Raw genomic sequence first — 24,218 nt, 5'->3', positions numbered from 1 at the left:
GTTGAATAGCTCATCACTCAGTGTTTGCTGATTTCTGTTTGTTTATTGCAGGTCTTCCTACAACCACCTGATCTGCAGCAGGAGCTTTCACGTTTCTGTCAAACACATGGCTACAATGTGTGGGTTGGCATGGCCATTGCTTTCGGTGACCAGGGTGAGCCGCAGAGGCAGCTTGCAGTATACAGTCCTGACGGGCATCTCCGCGAACTGGTGAGTACCACAGAAGAGGGCAGTTGCATTTACGGACACCTGTATGAAAAAAAATTACGTAAAGTTTACAACCAAGCGACACTGTTTACAGATGTTTCTAGATTTTAATACATTTCTCCAAGCCATCATATTTACACTGGTTCCCAGAAGAGAGCAGATGCATTAGAAAGGACTGCATTTATAAACCTGGTATTTCAGCAAATAGGACCCACCTTAATTCTGGAGAACTCTATCTGTTTATCTCTGGCAAAATTATCCAATCCATCCAAAAGACTGATAGACTCCCTTCTTTTAAGGTCATGTATACTGGAGGTTGAGCAACCACGTTGTCGTCTATGTGAGAACAGACATCTATATAAAACCAGTGGACGACTGTAAGTGAAAATGCTGATCCCTCATGGCTTTCCACAGAAACATGTACTTCTTGTTATTTCCACATTCCCTATTTCCTAAGAATTACTTGAACTGGGGAAATAATGGACATTTTTCAAGGGATTGGTAATGAGGCTCTTATTTTTCTTTTGAAGTTTAAAATACTTTAACATTTTCAGCAATGACTGTGGTAATGAGGCTGTCTGTATCCAACTATGTCACATTCCATTCCACACCGGTGTGTACTTTTCACTGAGGCCAGTAAGCCTGTGGCAGAAAATCTGCACTATACAAATATATAATAATCCGATTAGTCTGTATTATGAGCAGTCCTCAGGCAGGCAGTGTAAAGGCTCTAGGGTTTTATGCCCCGGTCGGATGTTAGGTCAGGAGTCTTCAATCTTTTCTGTGATGGGGGCTACTTAAACTGAATGAAAATCATCATGAGATATTAATATTTATAGTGTTGTAATAGTGACCACATGAGACACGATCACATTAGTAGCCACCAAATGCAAAACGCAAGCAGTGATCACCTCACCTCAGATCATCAAGAGTGGTTGCCTACAGTAATATAAAAACATAGTTGTCAACATGAAGTACCTCCAATGTGGAATACATAAAAGCCATAGAGATAATGCTCTTGGCACCAAGGTCCTCATATTAATAAATCTACCCAACACCGCATGATTTTTCACTCAAATAATCAGCTTTAACTATATTTTGGAAATTCAAGCATTATTCTCCAAACATCAGCTTATAAATTTTGAGAATGCATGCATTTTCATCTCATATACACGCTTTGCAAATCTGATATACTTTAATTAATTGAACCAAACAAAAGCTTCTAATTTAGTTGGCTGAGCTGCACACAGGAGAGACACTTCTAGGTAGCTGTGGAACTATCAGTAGATCACAAGCCTCTCGTTGGAGAAGTCTTTGTTAGGCTGTCTAGACCTTTCACCCTAAAATTGTTGATCAGTCATGAACCAAGCTGCTCTGCAAAACTTGGTTGCAAGACCTAATTCCAGTATTAAATTGCCGTCATTTGTACATCTTCTTTGCAAAATTTGGGTTCCTAAAATTGAACTGCAAAAGTCTCCCGGGGGTCCTGGCATAAAAACTTTTGTATTGACAAACACTAGCTCAGTGCTGGCGTTTGACTGTCACTCATTATCATGGTCAGAAGTTCACCCTTTGTTGCTCGAGACATGTGCGCGTTCTGCGCCGTTGCAGGTACAGCTGGCAGGCCTCTCTCGCAGGATCATCTTCTCTTGGATATAATTGTAATCACAGGTAAGAAGATATGTCTGTTGTGTTTCCTCCTTGTTTGAGTGACGCTTTCTTAGAATCCTGTTCAACAGCAGCTGTCAGAGGACAGAGCCAGTGGATTCAGAGCAGTAATCGCTGTCCTTTATCACTTATGCACCCAGTTATGTCAAGATCCGACAGAGTCTCAGGAAATCCACTGCTGTCACATCCTTTTTATTATTTTTTAATTTTTTATTTTTACATTCCCTGCACTGGACATCACATGCAAAGCCCCCAGCAGGAAACACTTGCATGGATTGTGTCGACTTACAAGGGCCATGTGCCAATCTATAGGAGATCACATGCATGGTTTCCCATACGTAGGACATTCTACTTGGATACTGTAGACAAGACACCATACATTGTGTCATTCACACTCTGCACATTTGTTTCCATGGCGCAAGCCATCTCATGCGAGATGTACCCAATGTAACACATTGCAAACGCCATGCCACTACCCACATAAGACACCTCTCGAGTCATAACCCTTAACAAGGCACTGCACAAGTTATTGTACCAAGTGCAGCCCTTCACATGAGGTTGCACAAGTTGTGTTCCTTCTACAAAACCAGGCCAGATTATTTTTCCTACAAATGGCTTCAGCATTTTTCTTGGTGCCATTTATCTTTCAAGGCGTCTTTGTACTGTGGGACACACATGCATTCAAACTCCTAGCCCAGATGACCTGCCACATTGCATCATGTTGGGCACCGGGGGATGTTGTCACCAGGGCAAAAAGTCACAATTGTGTCTGCCTCCCTGAGTTCTGAAGCAATTGGGTCAGATGTAGCTGCAGCTACAGAAGAACTTGTGGAAAGTGTCTGTGGACCAGTTACTGCAGAACACATTCAGAGTCCTTTCTGTTACATGGTTTACTCCAATCAACAACCCCCACACCAAATATTTTACCACTATCAAAATCCACTTTACCTCTTACCTTGGTTCGCTTCTGCAGGACATACATGTTTGCAAATCAGTTCGATTAATTTAATTCCTGCTGTCATAAGAGTAGTTTTAGATCCCTGCAAATCTATGCAGTAAGCTCTCTTTTTTGTTTAATATGAATTAAAAAGAGTGGGTAAATACTTTCCATCTCCAAGCTTCAAATGGGAAGGGGGGTGGTTAGACAAGACGCTGATCTCGCTCATCTTTCAGGAAGCAGGTTCTTTGGTCTTATATTAAAAAAAAAGTGACAGGAAGGATAGGATAAAAGCACATTTGATCAATATGGTAGGAGAAATGAGCTCTAAATAACCAGATGCCACTACATACCCCAAACTCTGTCAACAGAAATAACTACTGTCTAGCTATACGACACATGTACACATCAGTGGACTGCTGCAATATAAAAGGCTTCGGAATACAACCATTATGCGCGACTTGTAGCACAAGCACCATTCTATATTTGTCATGGTTTGGCTCCTGTGTTTGAGAATTTGGGTGACTATGGTCTAGTGCCCCCTTTGACAGTTCCAAAGAAAGAACAAGCTCACACAACGGATCAGAGGACCGATCACTCACACTGCAGGTCTTGAACATGGCAGAGTCCTAATCCTGTTGTGGGCCTCACAAGGTTCTCTGTGAAAATCCAGATTGAACTCTGGAATTGGCACAAAACAGTCTGAGCATTGTCTCTGCTCTTTTATTCTTAAAACAGTTGCTGCTGTAGCTCAGCTCCCTTCGGACATCTATGGACACCTTCACATACATAGCCGTACCAGGCTCCAAATGAGTCAGTCTCTTGGCAACTGGCCTCACAGTAAAGCGAATTCTACCTGCATTAGATGTACAACGAAGTCAGAGTAATAATAACATATACAGATCAACAAGAGAGAGAGGACTAGATAAGCTAGCCCGTATCCCCAGTATTATATATATCAATCAATGTGGGCTAGCTAGTTTAGGGGGAGGGAGTATTTAGGTGACTCAGGTACGTCAGCAAAATAGATGAGGAAAAAGCACTGTTTTCCTTAGAAAGCCCTCACCCACCGACCTAGTCGGTGGCATGCTTCATCATCGGGCCCACCACAGTGGCACCGAATGTGCCCCGGGTGTGCTGCAACGCCAGGTGACTGCGGAGCTGGTATATTGCTGAGTGTGCAGTGAAGGGGTGTGAAGGTGAAGAATTAAAATGCTATCCAGGAGGTCCCAGCACCCGAGGGTTTAGCAATATTTAATGAACTGGGCCTCTGTTAGCAGGTTTAAAAAGGCAAGAGGACGTTTAAAGGAGAGTTACGATGATCTCCGGCGTCCAGTGTGGTCTACATGTTTCAGCCAGTGCCTTTTATTCTAAGCTGGCTTTCCTCAGGACCAAAGAGAAATGTGAAAAAGTGCAAAATAATAATAAACTTAATTTTAAGTGTGTGTTGTTTTTTCTATGTGTTGCGCACGCTAAGGCGCTATAACTGTTAGAGGGGGATTCCCTCAAGCTTTTCTACACAGAACACATAGGACAGGGACAAGACGTACAGGGGAGAGTCATGTTAGGGCTGCATAAATTAAAGAACCACTGTTTGCCGACTTTTAAGGTGGTGTACGACCTATATGCGGCTATAGTGAGCTCATGGAGACTCCATGGAGCTTGTGAGGGTATACTGAACCGTTAGTGAGGGGTGGTGGGCTAAAAAAACGAAATCACAAGGTGAGGTACAGGAAAGTATTGGTACTTGGTCCTCACTCTGTTATTTCTTAGTAAAAAGCCTCATGGGTCGCCTGGCAGAGAAAGAGACCCTGTGGGGATAAAATGAGATATGCAAGGCTTTCTAACCTGTAAGGAGAGAAGTTGCTTACCCCAATGGCAGGATTAGAAGGTTACTCACGAGTAGTTCGGTCTGGTTCCTCCTGGGACCTAGTCGTCCATCCGCGGCGCCCGATATGCAGTGAATGGGCCGCCTTGTTTGTTTTTTTATACTCGTCTCGTAATCTATTTCACCTGTTCGAGATAGAAAGAGAAGGAGGGATGCGCGCAGATCGCCATGTCATGCTGGTGTGGTCTGCGTATGTGCAGGGAAGCAGCGTGTGCGATCGCGCATTTGCGAAGACGAACCGTCTATGCGCATGCGCTGTGCCTCGCCGCGTCTATTGGCAACGCGAGCGCTGGAGGTGCGCTTGCGTATGGGCCAAAGTAAACAAACAATTATGTTGGCAATGTGGACAGGTATGCGCTCGCTTATGGGGCATAATAAACAGTTCTTAGACTGTAAAGGGTATTGGGCCACTGCAATGTGATATGAGGAATACCCATATGTGCATGATATACACTGGGTGAAAGGGAAATCACTGTAGGAGAAGGAGGGTCAGAGAAACGGGCGCTCATGCAGGGGTGCACTGACACAGGTGAACTACCTGCTAAGGTGATATAGGGGCAAAGGTTCACACTAGTGCTAGGTGCTGTTTGGTTGGTTTGGTCAGGCAGACCAGGGAAGTACTCTGTGCTCTCAAACAGCGCTGTATTTATGGTTATGCTGTGGTTATGCAGTTAAGCTATTCCATGGAATAGCGTCGTTCAGGCCATGGATGTGAGTGGCTAGACGGTATATCCAGCGCTGTTCTTTTTGTAGGAGAAATCTCTCATCTTTGGCATTGTCAAATTTCTCAATGACAGTCCAGGAGAAGTCATTTGGTGTGTGGTTGTGGGTCAGGAAGTGATCTGTGAGTTTGCTGATATTTTTCCCACATCTTATAGTGCTTCTATGTTCAGTCATTCTAGTGCGTACCTTGCGGGTTGTCATGCCGATGTATCTCAGGCCGCATCTGCAGGTTATCAAGTATACCAAGTTGGTAGAGTTGCAGTTAGTAAACTGTCGCTGCGTCCAGGTTTTACCAGGTTCCAAATTGAGTGTTTTGGACGGGGATGTAAGGTGGCATACGCTGCAGTTGTTGCAGGGTTGGTGTCCGGTGATTTTGGGCAGGCCCCATGCGTTGACAATTGTGTTGTCTTTGTTCTGGTTTGTCGTTCGTGGCCTGGTGTTTACCAGTTGGTCTCTTAGATTAGTGGCCCTTTTGTAGGCAAAACGCGGTTTTTCCCATTGTCTGGTGCCGGAGTTAATGATTCTCCAGTTTCGTTGTATGATGTTTGATATTTGGTTCGATACTGTGTTGTACGTTGTTACACAGGTAAGGACTGGTTCTTCCTCAGGTTTGTCGAAGTTTTCTAGGAGTGCCTCCCGGTTTTGATTCCTAGCTCTTTTGCGGGTTTGGTTTATTATCCTGGTGGGGTAGCCACGGTCCCTGAGTTTGTGTACCAGGTCGTTAGACTGTTGTTTATAGTCCTTGATATTGCTGCAATTACGCCTGATGCGTAGAAACTGCCCGTAGGGCAAATTTTCCCTTAGGTGTCGAGGGTGAAAACTGTCAAACCTGAGCAGTGAGTTTCTTGCTGTAGGTTTGTAGAAGGTGGTGGTGGTAAGTTTCCCATTCTCAGGTTTGATGTTCAAGTCCAGGAAGGGTAGTTCAGTGGCACTGCTGGTGCACGTGAAGCGTAAATAGGGGTCTAGTTGGTTAACCCAGAGCATGAAGTTGTCCAATGATTCTTGGTTTCCTTTCCATATTAAGAGTATATCGTCGATATACCGTCGCCACATTCTTATGTTGGCGGAGAAAGGGTTGGTGGGTTGTTGTACGTGTGTGTCTTCAAAGTGGGCCACATACAATCCTGCCACACTTGGGGCAAAAACACTGCCCATAGACGTTCCATTTGTCTGCAAGTAGTACGTGCCTTCATATTCAAAATAGTTCTCTTTGAGAGCCAGGGCAGCGCAGTCTAAGACAAAGCTTCGGGGGGTGTTGTATTCCCAAGGGCTTGTCATTAAGACATCATGTAACACTTGTAGTGTTGCGTCCTGTGGTAGGCTAGTGTACAGGCTTTCTATGTCTAGTCCTGCCATTAGTTCTGTGGTGGGGTCAAAGTCAAGTTCCTGAATCACACCTAGTAGATGTTTGGTGTCTTTTATGTAGGAGGGGGTCTTTTGGACTAGGGGATTTAAGAAGAAATCACAGAACCGGGACAAGGGCTCTAAGAGTGACTTGATTCCTGATACGATGGGTCTCCCTGGTGGTGGAGTGATGCCCTTATGTTATTTGGGGACCGTATAGAAATATGGGGTCTTTATTTCTTTGGGGCAAAGATAGTCCGCCTCTTGTTTAGAGATGTGTTCGTTGTCTTTGGCATTGGTGACCAGTTGGTTGATGGTGACTTGTAGTTGTTCAGTTGGGTCTTTTGTAAGGCGTCTGTAGTTCCTCGTGTCGCTGAGGAGCCTCTTACACTCGAGGTCGTAGTCTGTTTTGTTCATCAGGACTATTCCTCCGCCTTTATCAGCTGGTTTGATAACCAGAGTGGGGTCACTTTGTAGGCGCTGGATGGTACTTCTATCTTTGTTGGATAGGTTGTTGAAAGTGTCCTTTTGTTGGAGTTTTTGTATATCCGTGTAGACTGCCTGTTCGAACGTCAGGATTTCAACCGGGATGTTGCCCGGTGGGGGGGTGAAAGTGGATTTCACTCTTAGTCCTGTCTCATTCGGCGTGCCTGTTGCTTCTGAGATGGTGTTGTCCTTTTTCTCAAAGAAAGCTTTTAATTTAAGTTTTCTGAAAAACTCGGCGAGTTCAACATGTAGTTTGAACATGTCCAGTCTGGGTGTAGGGACAAATGAGAGGCCTTTATTGAGTACTTCCGTTTCTTCTGGGGTTAACTGTGTGTCTGATAGATTGAACACCAGTGGACGTTGGGGTGTTATTTGCTGGTTCCCGGTTGTTCCCTGGTTTTGTTTCTTGTGTTGGCGCTCACAGGTTCTTCCTCGGGAGCCCATTGGACGTGTCCCGGGTTCCGTCTCTTGCCCCGACCTTTTCTGCCCTGGGATAAAAAAGGATACCGCTGGTTTTGCTTCCCTTGGAAGAATGGCATGTTGCCTTGGGGGTACATGTGTGGGTATCCGAAGTAGGGAGGTGGGAAATGGCCTAAAAGGGGCGGTGGAGGGCCGAAATTTTGGTTTTGGGGACCTTGCCATGGTTGTTGCCAATGTTGTCCCCGTCTGCCTCTTCCTCTCGATGTATTGGATCCTGTGCTGGAATTGCTTGAGGTGCTTGAGACGGAACTGTTGTCCGAATTATCAAAGGATTTTTTAGGGGGGGTGTAATCATCCTCCGAGTACGGGTAAGTTTTAGAATAGCTGAATCTCTTCAGATCTTTTTCGAATTTCTTTATTTTGGTCTGAGTTAAGTAGTCTTTATATTCCGCTATTTCGCGGTTTTGGTCCTCGAGTTTCTTCTTGAAACCTGTCAGGGTGGTTTTGAAGTGGGACTCCGTCGCTTGAATTTCTATCATGATTGCATCTGATAGACGTTTGGCAGTTTTGATAATTAAGACTAGCCAGTCCCTGGTGCAGTGCCAGGCGATCTGGGCCCAGTCTTTGCGAAATGCTGCGTCGTCCAGGAAAATCCTGGGGGCATTGGTGACTAGAAGGCCAGTAGGAGCTGTATTGGTGCGTAAATATTGTGCCAGGATGACCCCATGCAGAACAGTCCGGATCCTGTTCCTCTTTTTCTCCGTGAGTGAATCCCAGTCCGTGGATTGTGCTACAGTGGCGGGGATATTGAAGTCTGCCAGGAGTGAGGGATCAGCTAAAATCTCGCTGATATCCTCAGCAGTGTAAGTCAGGCCCATATTTTCGGCCATATTGGAGGGTAGAGAGCTCTCACAGCTGCGCGCTGCTTAGTGTTATACAGATCAACAAGAGAGAGAGGACTAGATAAGCTAGCCCGTATCCCCAGTATTATATATATCAATCAATGTGGGCTAGCTAGTTTAGGGGGAGGGAGTATTTAGGTGACTCAGGTACGTCAGCAAAATAGATGAGGAAAAAGCACTGTTTTCCTTAGAAAGCCTTCACCCACCGACCTAGTCGGTGGCATGCTTCATCATCGGGCCCACCAAAGTGGCACCGAATGTGCCCCGGGTGTGCTGCAACGCCAGGTGACTGCGGAGCTGGTATATTGCTGAGTGTGCAGTGAAGGGGTGTGAAGGTGAAGAATTAAAATGCTATCCAGGAGGTCCCAGCACCCGAGGGTTTAGCAATATTTAATGAACTGGGCCTCTGTTAGCAGGTTTAAAAAGGCAAGAGGACGTTTAAAGGAGAGTTACGATGATCTCCGGCGTCCAGTGTGGTCTACATGTTTCAGCCAGTGCCTTTTATTCTAAGCTGGATAGCATTTTAATTCTTCACCTTCACACCCCTTCACTGCACACTCAGCAATATACCAGCTCCGCAGTCACCTGGCGTTGCAGCACACCCGGGGCACATTCGGTGCCACTGTGGTGGGCCCGATGATGAAGCATGCCACCGACTAGGTCGGTGGGTGAGGGCTTTCTAAGGAAAACAGTGCTTTTTCCTCATCTATTTGGCTGACGTACCTGAGTCACCTAAATACTCCCTCCCCCTAAACTAGCTAGCCCACATTGATTGATATAAGAGTAATAATAACACCAATGCTGGAGGACCCTGGTGCGCACAACTTGTAGGCATTGTGATGGCGCCTTACTAATTATAGCCATATAGCCAAATTCAATCAAGCAGATCTTCTAGCGCCAGTAATCAGTTTACAGTTTTAGCACACTGAAGACCAGTCTCCTCCGCACAGGTTTCACTTTACAAGGGGCTGCACTGCACGAGAGCAGAGCAACAAATAAAAAGCTACAAACAATCAGGAGCAACTGGCGCGTAGGACTATACAAAGCATGGTGGCAGGAAAAGTACCAAAAGATTTATTTTTAAATGTGATAAGTTGATGGTTTCAAATATGAACAGTAGCACACAACTGTTTTTTCCTCTAATGGAGGCATAACCCTATTACATTTCCGTAACATTTATTATTTGTGCATATACAAGTCTATAATCCCTGGATAAAGTGCAGGTGCTTCTGAGACCTTTTCTTTATTAAGTCACATGCAACAATTAAAGAAGGAAATCTGGTTTATGACTGAAATACTGTAAATACAGTGATTGCGATTCGATTTACCCTACCTCATTTCACTATCCCCAGATCGAATAGATTTCTGCCAATACGTGGCACAGAAAGTGCAACTCAAATTTGTCTTGAAAAGGACTCTCTACACATTACCACTTTAACTCTGCTATCTTATCATATGCACCACAACCCACCCTCGACGCTCACCCAACCTCCACCTCATACCTTAGTAAAAACCCTTGGTTGCTCCTCATTCTTATCCTTCAAGCCACTTGGATGACTTCACTATAGATCCATCTGTAACCAACTTAGATCCACCTCTTGCCGTGCGAAGTACTGATTTGTCCATCAAAACCAACCTTCTTGTACTACAGTACCCTGGCTCATGATATTCAAGGCACTCAGCCCTTTTCCCTGCTTCCTTTCACATCGCCAGTGCACTGTAAATATATTGTCTTAAAAACCTGATTACTGCAGGCCTTGTAGTGTGTGAGTCTACGTAGCTCATTCCGGATTAATTTTGTCAACTCTTCTTTATATTGGCACCTATGTATAATTAAAATCTTATGTCCCTTTTTGGAGTTACATACAGTATTTATTTTTGAACCACTTGTAGCTCAAAGTCATTTGTTGTTTGCTCTTGGACTGTATTAGTGCCAGGTTAAGACCTCTCTCCTACAGGGCAGTGCACCAGTGGTATGTTACAAATCAGTCAGTTGCAATAGGGAGCAGGGATATTTCCCTATGTGTTAGTCCATTATTGGTTTGCGGACACAAGTGAGTGCAAGTAGCTAGCCTAGGTGGCAGCACACACAAATACGAATGACTTTGGTCACCACTGTGCCCAAACGTAATGCTTTTGAATTAAAAAAGTAGCCACCTTCGGGTAGTTAGCATTTCACTAATTTCATGCTGTAAATGAATACTACAAAAATAGTGTGCAAGTGAGGGTGACATCATTTCACCTATTTACTTTCTGACACCCTAATGTGGACAAACCCTCTGAGACGGTAGTTTCAAAGGAGGACGTGTGCTATTGTTTTTCTTCCAGTCTTTAGAGGGAAGGATATCCCGCCTTTTCAAACTTTACTAAACTGCCATTCTGCACTAGTCTTCTCCAAGTTTTGGGTAGAACTTCACATATCATTGCTTCCATAGAATCCACACTCCTCTGTGATATCTGATGTTTGGCAAGTATGGGACCAATCTCCGCTGACTCAATAGAACAGGAAGTTCTGTCCCAACCTTGAAAATGCACTGGCATACAACCTCTGCCCAGAGGATCACAGCTGCGTGATTCTCTTCTTATCTGCATGGAGCGGTGAGCAAAAAAACAAAAGGACCTCAATGGACATTTGTCTTTTTGACATCGGAAAGGAGAACTTCTCAGAACACAATTAGTTTTGTTTTTTGCTACTGTGCTCATACACTGGTGGTCCAAAAAACATTAAGGAATAGTCAAAAAGACTTAAGGTTTTCTTTGTTCATAAAAATATTGTTTTTTACATATTTTCCATATTTGCATCAACATTCAAGAATTAACTGAAAAATTATTTGTTTTGTGTCTAGTGTGGCAGAAGAACAGAGTCCTTAACCTTGCTTGCGATAATCCTTCCGCACATATCATGTCCTGTGTTACATGTTACGTTCACCGATTTAGGGTGTAAGATGTTCATTTTAGGCGATTCCAAGGTTGAGCATGGGGTTGGGATCTGAGGTTCAACTAACGCCCAGTTGGCCGACAGCCTTTTGAATCCTTTCCTTTCTCACCATGTTCGAGTGGTCAAAAACATGTAGTTAGGGTCTGCAAAGTTCCTTCTTGGTTGAATACTCTTTGAGCTACTGTTGCAGACAATCGCTGATCTGTTGTCTGGTTAAACAGCCTTGGGATCCCTTTTTAGGTCGAGGACCGAAGGCTGGCTTGCTAGCCGGAAGTCGGAGATTTAATGTCTCTCAGTAGGGTGCTTAAACCCGCCTCTCTCCTCGTCTCTCCTCCATTGGCTGGCTTCCTAAACGGAGGCCAGCGATTGGAGGAGAGAGGCGTCACTCGAAAGAAGCTCCGTCTCTTTCGGATTCGGGGCGTGTTCGTTCTGTTCTTTCCACTTTTTAGCCACTCCCCGTTTTAGAACGCCGAACACGCCCCTGAATCTGATAATGTTCGGAAGCTTGCGTCCGCCATTTCGGACGTGTCCCCGGGATCCGCGATTTTGCGGTGAGTGCTGTGCCCCCCCCTTCCCCGAAGATGGGTGGCTGTGCCCGGCCCCCGCCGTGGCTACGTCCGTCATGGGGGAGAGCAGCTCCCGGGGACAAGGGGAGTGGGCATTTAGTAATGTCTGCCCAGAGCAATTTGTAGGCCCTGGCCGGGACCCGGTCCAACTCAGGCACCAGGGTCGCCGCCGCTGCTGCTGGTCGCGTGAGTGCTTGTCCTGCGTGGTATCGGGGTGGGGGAGGATAGTGAGTCTTCTTTGCCTCTCTCCTCTATTGGGATTGACTGTCGGTAGCTCCCGCCACGCAGGGGGATGCGGCCCCCAACTGGGACGCGGCCCTCACCAGCCGGCCACTTCCAGGGTCCTGGCCCCCAAGCCTGCCCTCGCCTACCTCTCGGGGGTGAGGCACAGGGTTGCACTCGGAGGAGTGGAAGGAGCAAGACGGGACTGTTGGAGGGGGGAGGGGGGCACACCAGTTGCAGGCTCCCCCACATCCCAGTGTTACCCAACTGGTCCCCGGCACCCTCCCCGCTGTACAGCTTTCCCCGCTGCTCGTGGCACCTCAGCCTCGCAACCACTCCATGACACCTTCCCGTCTGTGCGCATGGCGATGGGGGCGGGGGGGGGATGCGCTTCTTTAACCCTGCCCCTGCCAGGCACGCTACCCCTGCCTTTCCGGTGCGGCGGGGCAGGCAGCGGAGGTTTGTTCAATTAAGTTTATTTCAGGTCCGGCCGCCAGCATATCATCCGACGCTCCCGTGCCAAATGCCCATGGCGAGTTGCTTGGGTCTCAGGTGTTTTTGTCGGGAAGTGCGATGAGAACCCGGATAGATTCGCCCTTTATGCTCTGCATAGGCAACTGGGAAGTTTATAACTGTCACGGTACAAACTAGGAGGCCAACGATTAGACAGTCATGGCGGGTATTTATGCGTGGCGCTGCCCGTAGCCGGTTTTGGACGTACAGGGAAATGTACTTATTCTTATATGCATAGGCGCTATGAGACCACGCTGAAAAGTAAAGGCCACGATACATGACTAGGTAATGCCTTGAGCACGGTATTTATTTATCAATAGGTCCAGTTTTGTATTCGGGATGCGTGCTAGGAAAAAGGGAGCGCTTTCAATTGGAAGTCGTGTTTAACGTTAAGTATGAAAGCGCGCTCACAACCGAGCACTTATAAGAGAAATATTATTTGGCTTATGCCTCTTACACAATCTGCATGCGCCTGGGCAAATCACGTATTCTCCCCGTGCCTGACAAAAATTAATGTGTCCACTGTAACTTAACTGGTGCTATTTAAAGTGCTCTGATCCCTGTTTCGGATCGCAGTTAGTTGGGGAGGCCACTGAAGCATTACAAGTTGGGGAGGCTATTTAAAAGGAACCACATTTCATGGTGTACAGAAATAAGTTGTTTCGACACGAACTTTAGCAGTGATAAGTTGAGAAAGGGTTTCTGTGTTCGGGGAAGAGGTTTGCAGGATCCACGTGTTTATTGGTGCCTAACTAAGATGCACTAGAAACGGGATAATATTTGAAGGTGTCTGCATAGCCAGGAGTGGTAAGCTAATATTTGTGATGGTTGAGCTAAAATGATCAAGATGTCAATCATTTTAGTACAATCGATGAAAGAGCTTTAAGATCTCTGAAAGTAAGTTCTCATTTCATATAGTAATAATTGAAGCAAAAAACTACAGGAAAAACATTCATGATATATTTACACATATAGAAATGTGAGAATACTTTTGTGTTGGGGCCTCGAATTGGAGAGCACCCAGTCATTGCCATTTTATGCTTGTCCTCGAGGAAGGAATGGTACCGGGTGGATTTGGTACTGCGACAAAACATTAATTAGGGACCGGGTGAACAGCTTTGTCACGGTGTGGCTCTGTGTGTGTGTGTGTGTGTGTGTGGCTCTCTGTGTGTGTGTGTAGCTCTGTCTATATGTGTGTGTGTATAGCTCTGTATGTGGCTCTGTGTGTGTAACTATGTGTGTGTGTGTAAATCTGTGTGTGTGTGGCTCTGTGTATGTGCCTCTGTGTGTGTAGGTATATGTGTGTGTGTGTAGCTCAGTATGTGTGTCTGTGTGTGTGTGTGTATGTGTGTCTCTATGTGTGTGTCTGTGTGTGTGTGGCTGTGTGTGTGTGTAGCTATGTGTGTGTAGCTCTGTGTGTGTCGCTGTGTGTATGTGGCTGTGGCTCTGTGTAGATAGCTTTAATTGTAGGTGGCTCTATATGTGGATGCCTCTGTCTGTGTGAGTATGGCTCTGTGTAGGTAGCTCTATGTGAATGCTCTATGTAGGTAGCTTTGTGTGGGTAGCTCTGTGTTGATGTAAAGGCAATAAGTAATGCATTTGCAAACAAACATATTAGCATTGTAAATGTAAATGCCATTTCTTTAACAATTATGCTATTGCCTATGTAAATGACAAGGCCATTTATTAATAAAAAATTAAAATTAAAAAAAGCAATGCCAATAGCTCTACCTTTAATAATGCCGAGACCATTGCATTGTAAATGCTTGTCTTGCCTCTGCTCCCCTGATTGTGCCATTTTTCTTGCCCCTGCCCCCCTGATTGCACTAGTTTTTCTTGCCTCTGCTCCCCTGATTGTGCCATTTTTCTTGCCTCTGCTCCCCTGATTGTGCCATTTTTCTTGCCTCTGCCCCCCTGATTGTGCTTGTTTTCTTGCCTTCGGCCCCCTGATTGCACTAGTTTTTCTTGCCTCTGCCCCCCTGATTGTGCTATTGGCAATGTAAATAACAATGCCATTTACTTTTTTTGTAGGTGGCTCTATGTGTGGGTGGCTGTCTGTGTGAGGGTGGCTCTGTGTAGGGTGTAGCTATTGGCATTATGACAATGCCATTTATTTAACGATTAAGCTATTGGGAATGTAAGTGACAATGCCATTTATTTAACGATTAAGCTATTGGCAATGTAAGTGACAATGCCATTTATTTAACGATTAAGCTATTGGCAATGTAAGTGACAATGCCATTTATTTAACGATTAAGCTATTGGCAATGTAAGTGACAATGCCATTTATTGATGATTTTGAAAAAGAAAAAAGAAATGTCATGAGCAATGCCAATAGCTCTACCTTTAATGATGCCGAGACCATTGCATTGTAAATGCTTGTTAATTAATTCTTCTGTGTTTTGCTTTTCCATCCCAGGTGTGCAAAGTATTGGAACAGGCTGAAGACCCTGAACTGAGGCTCACCCCGCTGTGCAGCCCCTTCAAAGATCTCCAGGCATACCAGCAAGGTAATACTGTTGCCTCACGTAAGAAAGTCTTGCCAATTATCAAAACCTTCTTGCGGGAAAGAGAGAGAAAAGAAGCATTGGCAGCAGCAAAGCAGCAGGCCGCACTAGATGGTAGACACCCAACACCCACTGCAAAATGCCAGCCTAACATCAACTGGAGCTGCCGAAACCGTGGTGCCGGGGAACTGGGCCTGGACGATGAAGACGTGGAGGAATTTGCTGATCCATCTGAGACCTGCCTGGATGACAGCCAGAGATACAAAGCTTACTTTTCCGGCTGTCGGACACAAATGGATGACGCCTCACTGGAAGATGACGTTATCCTGCCACCCACACCAATGAATAGCCTGGTGGAGGGTTCCCCACTCGACAAGGGGCTCCCCAAACTGACTGCAGAGGCCCTGCTGGAAAGATTTAGCCACATTACTGTGGCAGACTCAAACAGGAACAATGGGAAGAAATAGTTATATGAATTTTGATGCAATAATACAACACGTTCAGAGGGTACTTTTTTCTAAGAATTTACGTTCATGGTTTGATCTGAGTTAAACACTTGTGTTGGTTCTTTATAATTGCAGTACACAGACAATGCTGTTCTGCTAAATAGCAGGTGGACTCGTGAAGGGGGTACACTTCTGACTTGGCTTGATATAAATTAAAGTTAGATTGAAGTTTAGGTTTCATCCGGGACACCAAGATAACATTCACATTTTAAACAGGCCACAGGCTTCTAACACTTTATAATTTATATGTTCTTGTCACCTTTGAAACAAGTACGCTCAGTAGTGAAGGACCAGTGGCATCTTGACTTGTTCTTATACTCTCTTGCTGAATATATATTTTGGGGTGTAGTTTAATGCATGTCCTTTGTTGTCGCTCCTTGTAAAGTCTCAGCACATGTGAATGCCTCACAAACCTGAATCAAAGCACTGAAATAATCTTACATATCTATTGCCTAGCTCACAGAGCCACAGTCGGAGTCATTCAATGAAGTTGCCGTCGTAATATAATTAAGTTAAGTTTACTGGGTGGGACTTTGATTGCATATCTATGTCAAAAGGATGTTGCACATTCTGTTTGGTGCTACACTGATGGCATGTTGTGCCTTCTGGTGTGCAGGAGTTTTGTATTGTCATATTCTGGTTTTTGCACTTCCCAAATAGTTTCTAATAGGAAGGCCTAGCTTCTGCAGAGTCATCTGTTAGGTGGTCCAGCTTATTAACAAAGTGTGGGTCTTTCTGAAAAGATTTCTGACTAAACCTGTTGGACGCACCTTGGTCGGCGGAGCATAGAATGCACCAGTTTTATTCTGTTGGTAAAGAAGCTGCTGGATCACACAAAGAGGTGAGAAAGCCATCCAGATCCTCTCTTCTGAATCGAATAGCAAATCTTGACCATCCCCACATTATTCTGACTCCTCGGGTTCCACGAGTTCCTAGGTTGTTGCTAAATTTCACCTGGAGGATCCGGGAAGCTCTGGATGACTCAAACGCTGCCACAGCACATGGAACAGGGCGCTAGGCTTAAGAGAAAAGAGTGGTTCTCTTAGTCTGCACTAAGATACTTTTTCTGCACAATCGTTCATGCATGCGTTTGCCAAATTGAAGTTATACAAAGCACTGGTGCACTGCCTCTGACAGTATCAGTAGAATTATAAATAGAGGCAAAGCCCTGAAGAAGTCCCTTGCACTAATCCCGCAGAAACAACTCTACATTGTGGTGTGAATTTCAAATGAATGATTGTGATCGTTGCTTAAGTCTGTTCCCAAAGCAGCCAGGTCTACAAAAGCCAAACTCCAAACATATTCAGGCAAAACTGTTTAAAACCACCTATGTCGGAAGTCTATCTGACGTCTTCATGAAGCATCTGCTGTTGACTCGAACTCCAAGTCTTGGAGCCATCCAACTCAAAATCAGCATTCTGAACAATGTTGCCAAAACTATGTCGGTTTGTGTCACCGTTGTGTCCTTCACTTCCCAAATGGTCAATATTTTAGGTAGAAATCTAGCCATTTTCCGCAGAATTGAAAATCCAGCCCTGTTCTTTAGAAGTTTAAGCTCGGTCACATGATGATTCTGACATTGAGACGTCGTGTGCAAGCAGATGAAATGATTATTCTGCCATGCAAGACACCATATGTCACCTTTTTAGGTCGCCGCGAGCGATGCTCTGTGGGCCATGCTGTATTGGAGTATGTACTTGAAGCCCTGTCCACTCTCCGCCAATATTTATCATTTACTTGTGTCATTGTCCTTCCTAAATGCTGGCTTCTGATTCGTTCATAGGCATGTTAGTCCCACCTTAGTACCGACTTGTCTTCATATGTAACCTCCCATGAGGACTGGCCCTTTTACTTCGGTTGTTACACGGTACGTCTCATTTAGTCTGTAAGCACTATTTTCTTTAAAAAGTTTCTCTTACTGCAGGATGGCCTCTCACCCGCAGGCTTGTTTAGCTCGTAGCAAACAGGGAGCTCTTCAGGGATCAAGGGAGACAGCAGGGGGAAACTCAGCGATGCCTTTAAGGAGGTCAAAGGTGCGTGATGTAAATTCTGCAATAGGTCTCGCATTTGCGAGAGTTTAAGCTATTGGCATTGCAAATGACAGTACCTTTTATTTGTTTTAAAAACCAAAACATAAATATAAGGCATTGTCATTTTTAATGCCAATAGCTCGAACTCGCGTAAATGTGACACCTATTGCATTACAGATGCTTGTTATGTCTGCACATGGTGTAACAGTCCAGAAAAGGCTATGCCAACTCTTTTATCCCTCTTTCTGTTGTAGGCATTACATTATTAAAGCAACCACTGTATTCCTCCACTTTTGAGTTTTATTTGACAAAAACACATTACCTTAATGCCCAGAAGTGCAAATGACCAGGGAAATGTGTCTAAAGAACTCAAGAGTGGGACAATCGCCCTAGCAAATCAACCCTTTTTGCCTGCTTCTCTTGATCTCGAGGAAGCTTTGGTATTGTATTTCTGGAGTGCATTTGTACGTCCTGGAATATTAATAGGAGAGCTACCAGAAGAATACATTTGGTTCATTGGATGTTGAAGGCTGAGACATCTTTTCAATAAAAAAATGTATAAGCCAAGGATAAGTGAAACATATAAGTAGGTTAAATAGAAGTCAATCGCAACTTAGGCCAATGAAGAAGCATCCCTATGCAACTGTATGACTCCTTAGGAAACGTAGCCATGGATGGATAAACCGAGAGAAGAAAAACAACTTTGAAGATCGACATCACCTTGCATTAAACTTTTAAAGGATACTTCTGAGAAGAAACGAGCCACCCATCTAGAAATTATATTATACTAGAAAGGAGTGTAGTAATCTCCAGTTGTTGACAGCCAAACGCCGCCAACTTCTCTTTTGTGTATCCTGAAAAGGTGCTTCTGAAGACCTGAGTGACAGTAATAACAATGTCCAAACACCCCTCTTCAGGGTTTACTACATGTGCCTCTTCAGAGTTTACTACTAATAGGTAGAACATCTGGAAATCAGATGATCTGCTCTTTGTCTCTAATGGCTTAGTGGTGTGTAGGAAGAACTGATCTGTATTTCTTTCTGTTGAGTTGCATGAAACAGGTGCACTTGGGTAAGGGGACTGTTGGCGGCAGATAGCAATATAGAAGAGAACATACATCTTTGGGTGGAGCAATACCTAAGACAACAACTATTGATCTCACTGGATGTAGCACAAATGGCTGATTTTGCCGCAACCCTGAGTCTAAACTAGAATCCTCTGTGGTTGTAAATTTTATTGAAATGTCTGAAATAAAAATGAAACTGGCATTGCCTTTCTGGGACACCAACTTTCCTCTGCACGGATTGAGTGGAACCCTACCACTGCTTCAATCCATTGGGAAAGCTTGGTTCGTTAGTTGATAGTGGAACATTGCCTCTCGTTTTCACAGTCTTGAAGCATTTTGTAGCGGAAGAATAGGAGACTGCCACAGCCCTCTTCTTGCAGATAAGATTGATTTATAGCTAGCTTCATATGTTTTATGAGACAGTCTGCGTTTTTCAGCTGAGCGAAACTTTGATAGATCCAGTGAAACAAGCTGATCCTTGTGCATTTTTTGAGGTATGGCCTGTACTAAATAGCATCTCCACCACAAAAGCTTGATAAACAAATATCCCACAAAAGCGTGATAAACAAATCTTAGCTAAGAGTATCTAGATATTACTTTTGTACACTGGCGGAGTCCTTTGTGGCCCTTCTGGTTTGTGCAGGGCCAGGCCCTGTGCTCAATCCCACAACGCATTCGGGATTTGGTAATAACATCTTTTTTTTGTTTCAAAAAAAGGAAAAATAACAGGGTTTAAGTGATGTTCTAATTGGGTATGGTATTAGCTTACTTTTCATCATTACAAATCTCACCATTTTGCTGAAAAAAAGTTTTGTTATAGTTAGGTGAAAACATCAATTGAAATGTAAAGTTTTAAACTAAAAAAAAAACACTGAAATGCACTGGTTATAGTGTACTGAGCTAACTAGAACTGGTGCTCCCACCATGACCAGTGTTGCCATCAATGATGTCATCTGAGATGTTATTGGGGATGTCATCAACAATGACATTGAACATGTCATCAGTGATGTAGTCTGTGAGGTCACAAGCAGAAGATAGTGGGAACACAAAGTCTATTGAGCTCAGAAAATTGTAACTGGTGAATTTTAGTGTATTGTTTAGTTTAAAATGTTACTTTTTAAATGTCAATTGCACCTAACAATAGTCACTTTAACCTTTTTTTCTGTGAATATATATATATTTATAATATATACACACACACACTACTGCTTACTGCGACAAGGATGGACCACTGTCAAAAACTTTGTCTCTCCGTTTAGGGGATGCCAGCACTGCTGAAAACATCCCTCCTGATGTTGCATCAGTATTCTTCTGCCTTCAGGGGAGAGGATAAATAATGCACTCACTTTGTTGCTCATTAGTATACCAACACCTTAAGAAGTTCAGCTTGTAAAACAACCAGCTGGAATTGGTTTGGGATCCCCAGAGTATGATGCAAGGATTATCTTCTCAGGTTGTCCAATCTCTGTCTTCGCATCCATTCTAATAATCCCTTCCATCACATTACCTCTGAAGGCCTGCAGATCTTGTATCCCCATAAATGTCGCATCACCACCACCTTCTGCTCAAACTTCATACACCGTAGTCTTACAGGCAGGTTGTAACTTTAGTATCCACTTTTTGTTTGATTGCAGCTTCAATCACTGTTGCTTTTCTGCTATATCGGGCCGGAGCTCACTGATGGACTGTGCTCCTTCCAAAAATTCTGCGGCTCTAAAAAAAGAATTGTTGTACTCTTTACCGAAATACTTTATTTTGGGAATGAGGAAATCTTGCCTCCTCCTATGGTAGTCTATCTGACGTCCCCACTAATATTCAAGTACATGTAAAGGAATAAGCGCGCCTCCGAAGGGACTTTGACTTTGTTGCTATGTAGAAATTCAGTAATGTAGAACAGGTCACTCACCCCTACAGGCGCTGTGCTAAAGCATAGGAACACCACCACCACAGATCCTGCTCTTGATGGTGCCATCGGTTACAGGTTGATGTTTGCTCACTGGTGAGGCATAGTAACTTCTTCCATGTCTGGATCTCCAAAGGTGCCATCTTGTGTGTGGTATGGCTCCATTTGTCCCACTCACTCCTTGAGATTTCTCCTGCTACCTCTGTCCCAACGCACCAATCATTTGGCACCTCACCAGCTGCGCCCTGGTAGCTATCCAGGCCGCAGAATGCAGGCCATCCCGCGCTCTGTTATGTGCCACCTGTACATCTGCATCCTTGAAGCAGGTGGGAAGAGAGCACTGTTTCTCGGTCTGTCGGATGCAGGCAGCCACCAAATTAAGCTCCTGCAGGGGAACAGCAGGCGGCCTGAGGTCCCTGCCACAGGCAGAAGAATGGGACTGTCCATCGACAAAAATGAATGTGGCCATCTTGGGCTCCAACCATCTCTCCCACCACCAACCATAAACTGATTTTTTAACACAAAGGAAATCTCATACTTGAGCTCTTTTTGAGCAAAGAAACAGTAAGGTTATCGAAGACGGCTGCCTCAATCCAAGATGGCCACCTTTTGTAAAGTGATAGCCGAGAATTTATGATCTGTCAGGAAGTCCGGAATACATAGTATCTCTAGTTTTATATAGTATTTCCAAGCTGCTGTGTTGCAGTTGAAGAGTTTATGAAACATACCTACACGTATCTATCAAATATTTTGCCTTGAATATGTAGGTTTTAACCTCCTAGACTAATTAGTATTTTAGTGCCATATTTCGTATGAAAGTAAAAATGAAGAATATTTTTTGTTAAGGTTTCTGCTGATTTGAAACCGACATTACCTCATGGAGATTACGCAGGGAAGAGGTACAGCACTTGGCCCGTAAAAGGTACTCCACTTAGCTCATGTGGTTAGTGTTGGACACTGGTTTAGCACTTTGCTCTCTGAGCCAAAAAGGCATGCAAAGAAGGGATCGGCTTCCAGTCTGCCAACATGCCGAAAGACTTCTGTTTAGCACTTTGAAGTTCTCACATTGCTAACTATGCGTTAGCAGCCACCCTTCGTAGTACTTAGCTATGCTCTGCCATCAGTGTGAATCAAGAGAACCATATAGGTGTGATAAAAGCACGGCGGTGACCCTTTCTCTACGATAGAAGTGTTCGCAAAGGATATTCTGCAAATCCCTAAGAACTATATGTGTAGGCTTAGTTGCTTTCTGGTATTGAGAATTCAGCAGTGTCCGAAACATAATGCACAACTTATTTTTTTAAGTAAGACTGGCTGTCGAAGCACATGCACAACGTGTGCAATAATGTCACAAATCAGATCAGAGACTGATGAGAATTGCCTGCTCAGACTCGAATCACTTTACTTCCAAAACCATAAAAGGCTGCCTCCGGCAGAGTGAGCCTTCTTCAGGGTAGGCTTGTACAAAGTACACCGTGCAGCTTTGTAGAGCAAAACTAAGCTCCTTCAATTGCTCTTCTTATTGGCAGGTCATCTGTAGCATCTTTAATCCATTCGCAAACGTCCCGTTTGAGTAAGTCTAACATCTCTGCCTGTATTAAGAGACACAGTAGCTTCTTGCTGAAGACACTTTGAGTGGAATACCCGGTATAAGTGAGAAAGGCCTCGTGCTGCCTGAACAAGGGCAACAGAAAAAAATGTAGGAAAGACTTGGACGGTCTGGGAATTTCCAAGAGTGATTTGTGAAATCTACTAAGACAGGCCACAAACTGCCTCGGGTAGGACTGAACAAGAAGTGCTCGTGCGACCAAATCAATGTAGGCCAAAATATATTATGGGTAGTTTGGGCTATTAGGAAGTTTAGTAAAAAAACAACATCTGCCCAAAAGTGCAATCAACGGTCATCCGTGACAACATCAAGGACGAATTCAAATTTCCAGCCCGGGCTGAGCATCCTGAGCAAAACTAATAAGAGGCCCAAAATGTCCTGGGGTAGGAAAGTCAGTCTAATGCCCCTGGGGCAAAATCACGAGCAGCACAAAATGCCCAAGGATGAGATCATCTAGGCAAGATTTTAAAGCCCAGATTGGGATCTCTTTCTACGAGTGAAAACTTCAATACAGGTTTAACAAGAAAGAGCTGTAGACTGCTGTGCCCCGCAGATTTTACAGGCTTGTTATAAAGCCTACATTTCTCCAGTTCTGGCACAGTCTTGCTTACATTTTTTTGTGTAATATGTTTCTCAACAGCTGGATTAGCCAGGCAAATTCATACTAGATCTAAAGGCAACAGATTTTGTATTTTCTTTGTAGCGATCTGCTATTTGTTATTAGTGTAATCTGGTTACCCCACAGTGGCAGAAAAACAGCATCACTGCTGTTACGCCAGAAGAAGAGGGCTCCCCTTTTCTCAGTGAAAGGAGTTTTGTTAGAACTTTGACATGAGAATACACTTTCTTTAAAGTACTAAATTATGTGGCTGCTGCTGCCAAACTGCTGGTAGATGGAGGTGTATTTTGATTCAGTTGTTGTACCCACACAGTACAGCACAACCCAAGTAACCAATGTACCAAGTATGACAGTCCCCCTACCACTGTGATATTTAATGTGTTGGCGTTCTAACAAATTGTTTCAAAATATGGAAGCTTGCTTAATTGAAGGCAACCAGAATTTCATGCGACCATGGTACGTCATATTAGAGGTGTGATACACTAAGTGAGCTCTTGTCCTGTGGATTTAGTCTAGTGGTGGAAGCGTGATCCCAGTAGAGAAGATGTTTGATTGGTCTGATGAGGTGTAGTGTAAGAGTGATCCACTGAAGATACCGTCCAGTCCTAGGGATTTGGTAGTGGTGGAAATTTAACCCAGTGGAGGAGATGTGGTTGAGTGGCAGAGACATGGCAATTTGAAGAAGGTGTGGTCTGGTGGAGCAATCCGTGGAAGGAAATGTCTGTCTTTAGAATTATTTTGTCATCTAGTGATATTTAACAGAGGAAAAAAGATGTTCTTGATGGGAGGAGTTGCAGTGGGATAGTGAGACGTGGTCTGGTAGAGAAGTCATGGTCGAGGAGACTTGATATGTTGCACAGTAGAGGAGAGGAGATGCAACCCTGTGTAGCGCCTTGGTCCAGTGAAGGCTAGGTGGTTGAGCGGTTCAACACTTCCTTATTTTTGTGATCTTGCACCTCGTTCCTTCTGTAGCTGTCAAAATTGAGAAACTGGTTTACGTCCGTGTTTAACCCCGTCAGCGCTGAGCGAATTGCGCTGCGGTGCTGAAGGTTCTAAAGAACCTATGGAACCATGAAGGAACGGTTCCGTCATGAGCACAGGCCAACAGACGCTCATGACGGAACCGTTCCGTCATGAGCATGGAAGGGGTTAACAAGCAAATTT

General features: G+C 44.4%; 1 protein-coding gene across 1 annotated transcript in view; it reads left to right on the top strand.

The window, feature by feature from the left end:
• PRUNE1 (prune exopolyphosphatase 1) overlaps positions 1 to 15,829 on the top strand; it is an 80,967-nt gene extending 65,138 nt beyond the window's left edge. Inside the window, exons 7-8 of the mRNA XM_086947441.1 lie at positions 52 to 210; positions 15,234 to 15,829. Of these exons, the coding sequence (XP_086803567.1) occupies positions 52 to 210; positions 15,234 to 15,788 (714 nt within the window). The 3' untranslated portion in view covers positions 15,789 to 15,829. The remainder of the gene's footprint in view (positions 1 to 51; positions 211 to 15,233) is intronic.
• Positions 15,830 to 24,218: the final 8,389 nt, after the last annotated feature.

This window comes from Lissotriton vulgaris, chromosome 12, assembly GCF_964263255.1.
Source record: "Lissotriton vulgaris chromosome 12, aLisVul1.2, whole genome shotgun sequence".
Taxonomy (NCBI): Eukaryota; Metazoa; Chordata; class Amphibia; order Caudata; family Salamandridae; genus Lissotriton; species Lissotriton vulgaris.
The sequence above is the reverse complement of the archived record's forward strand: the minus strand, read 5'-3'. Positions and strand labels throughout refer to the sequence as shown.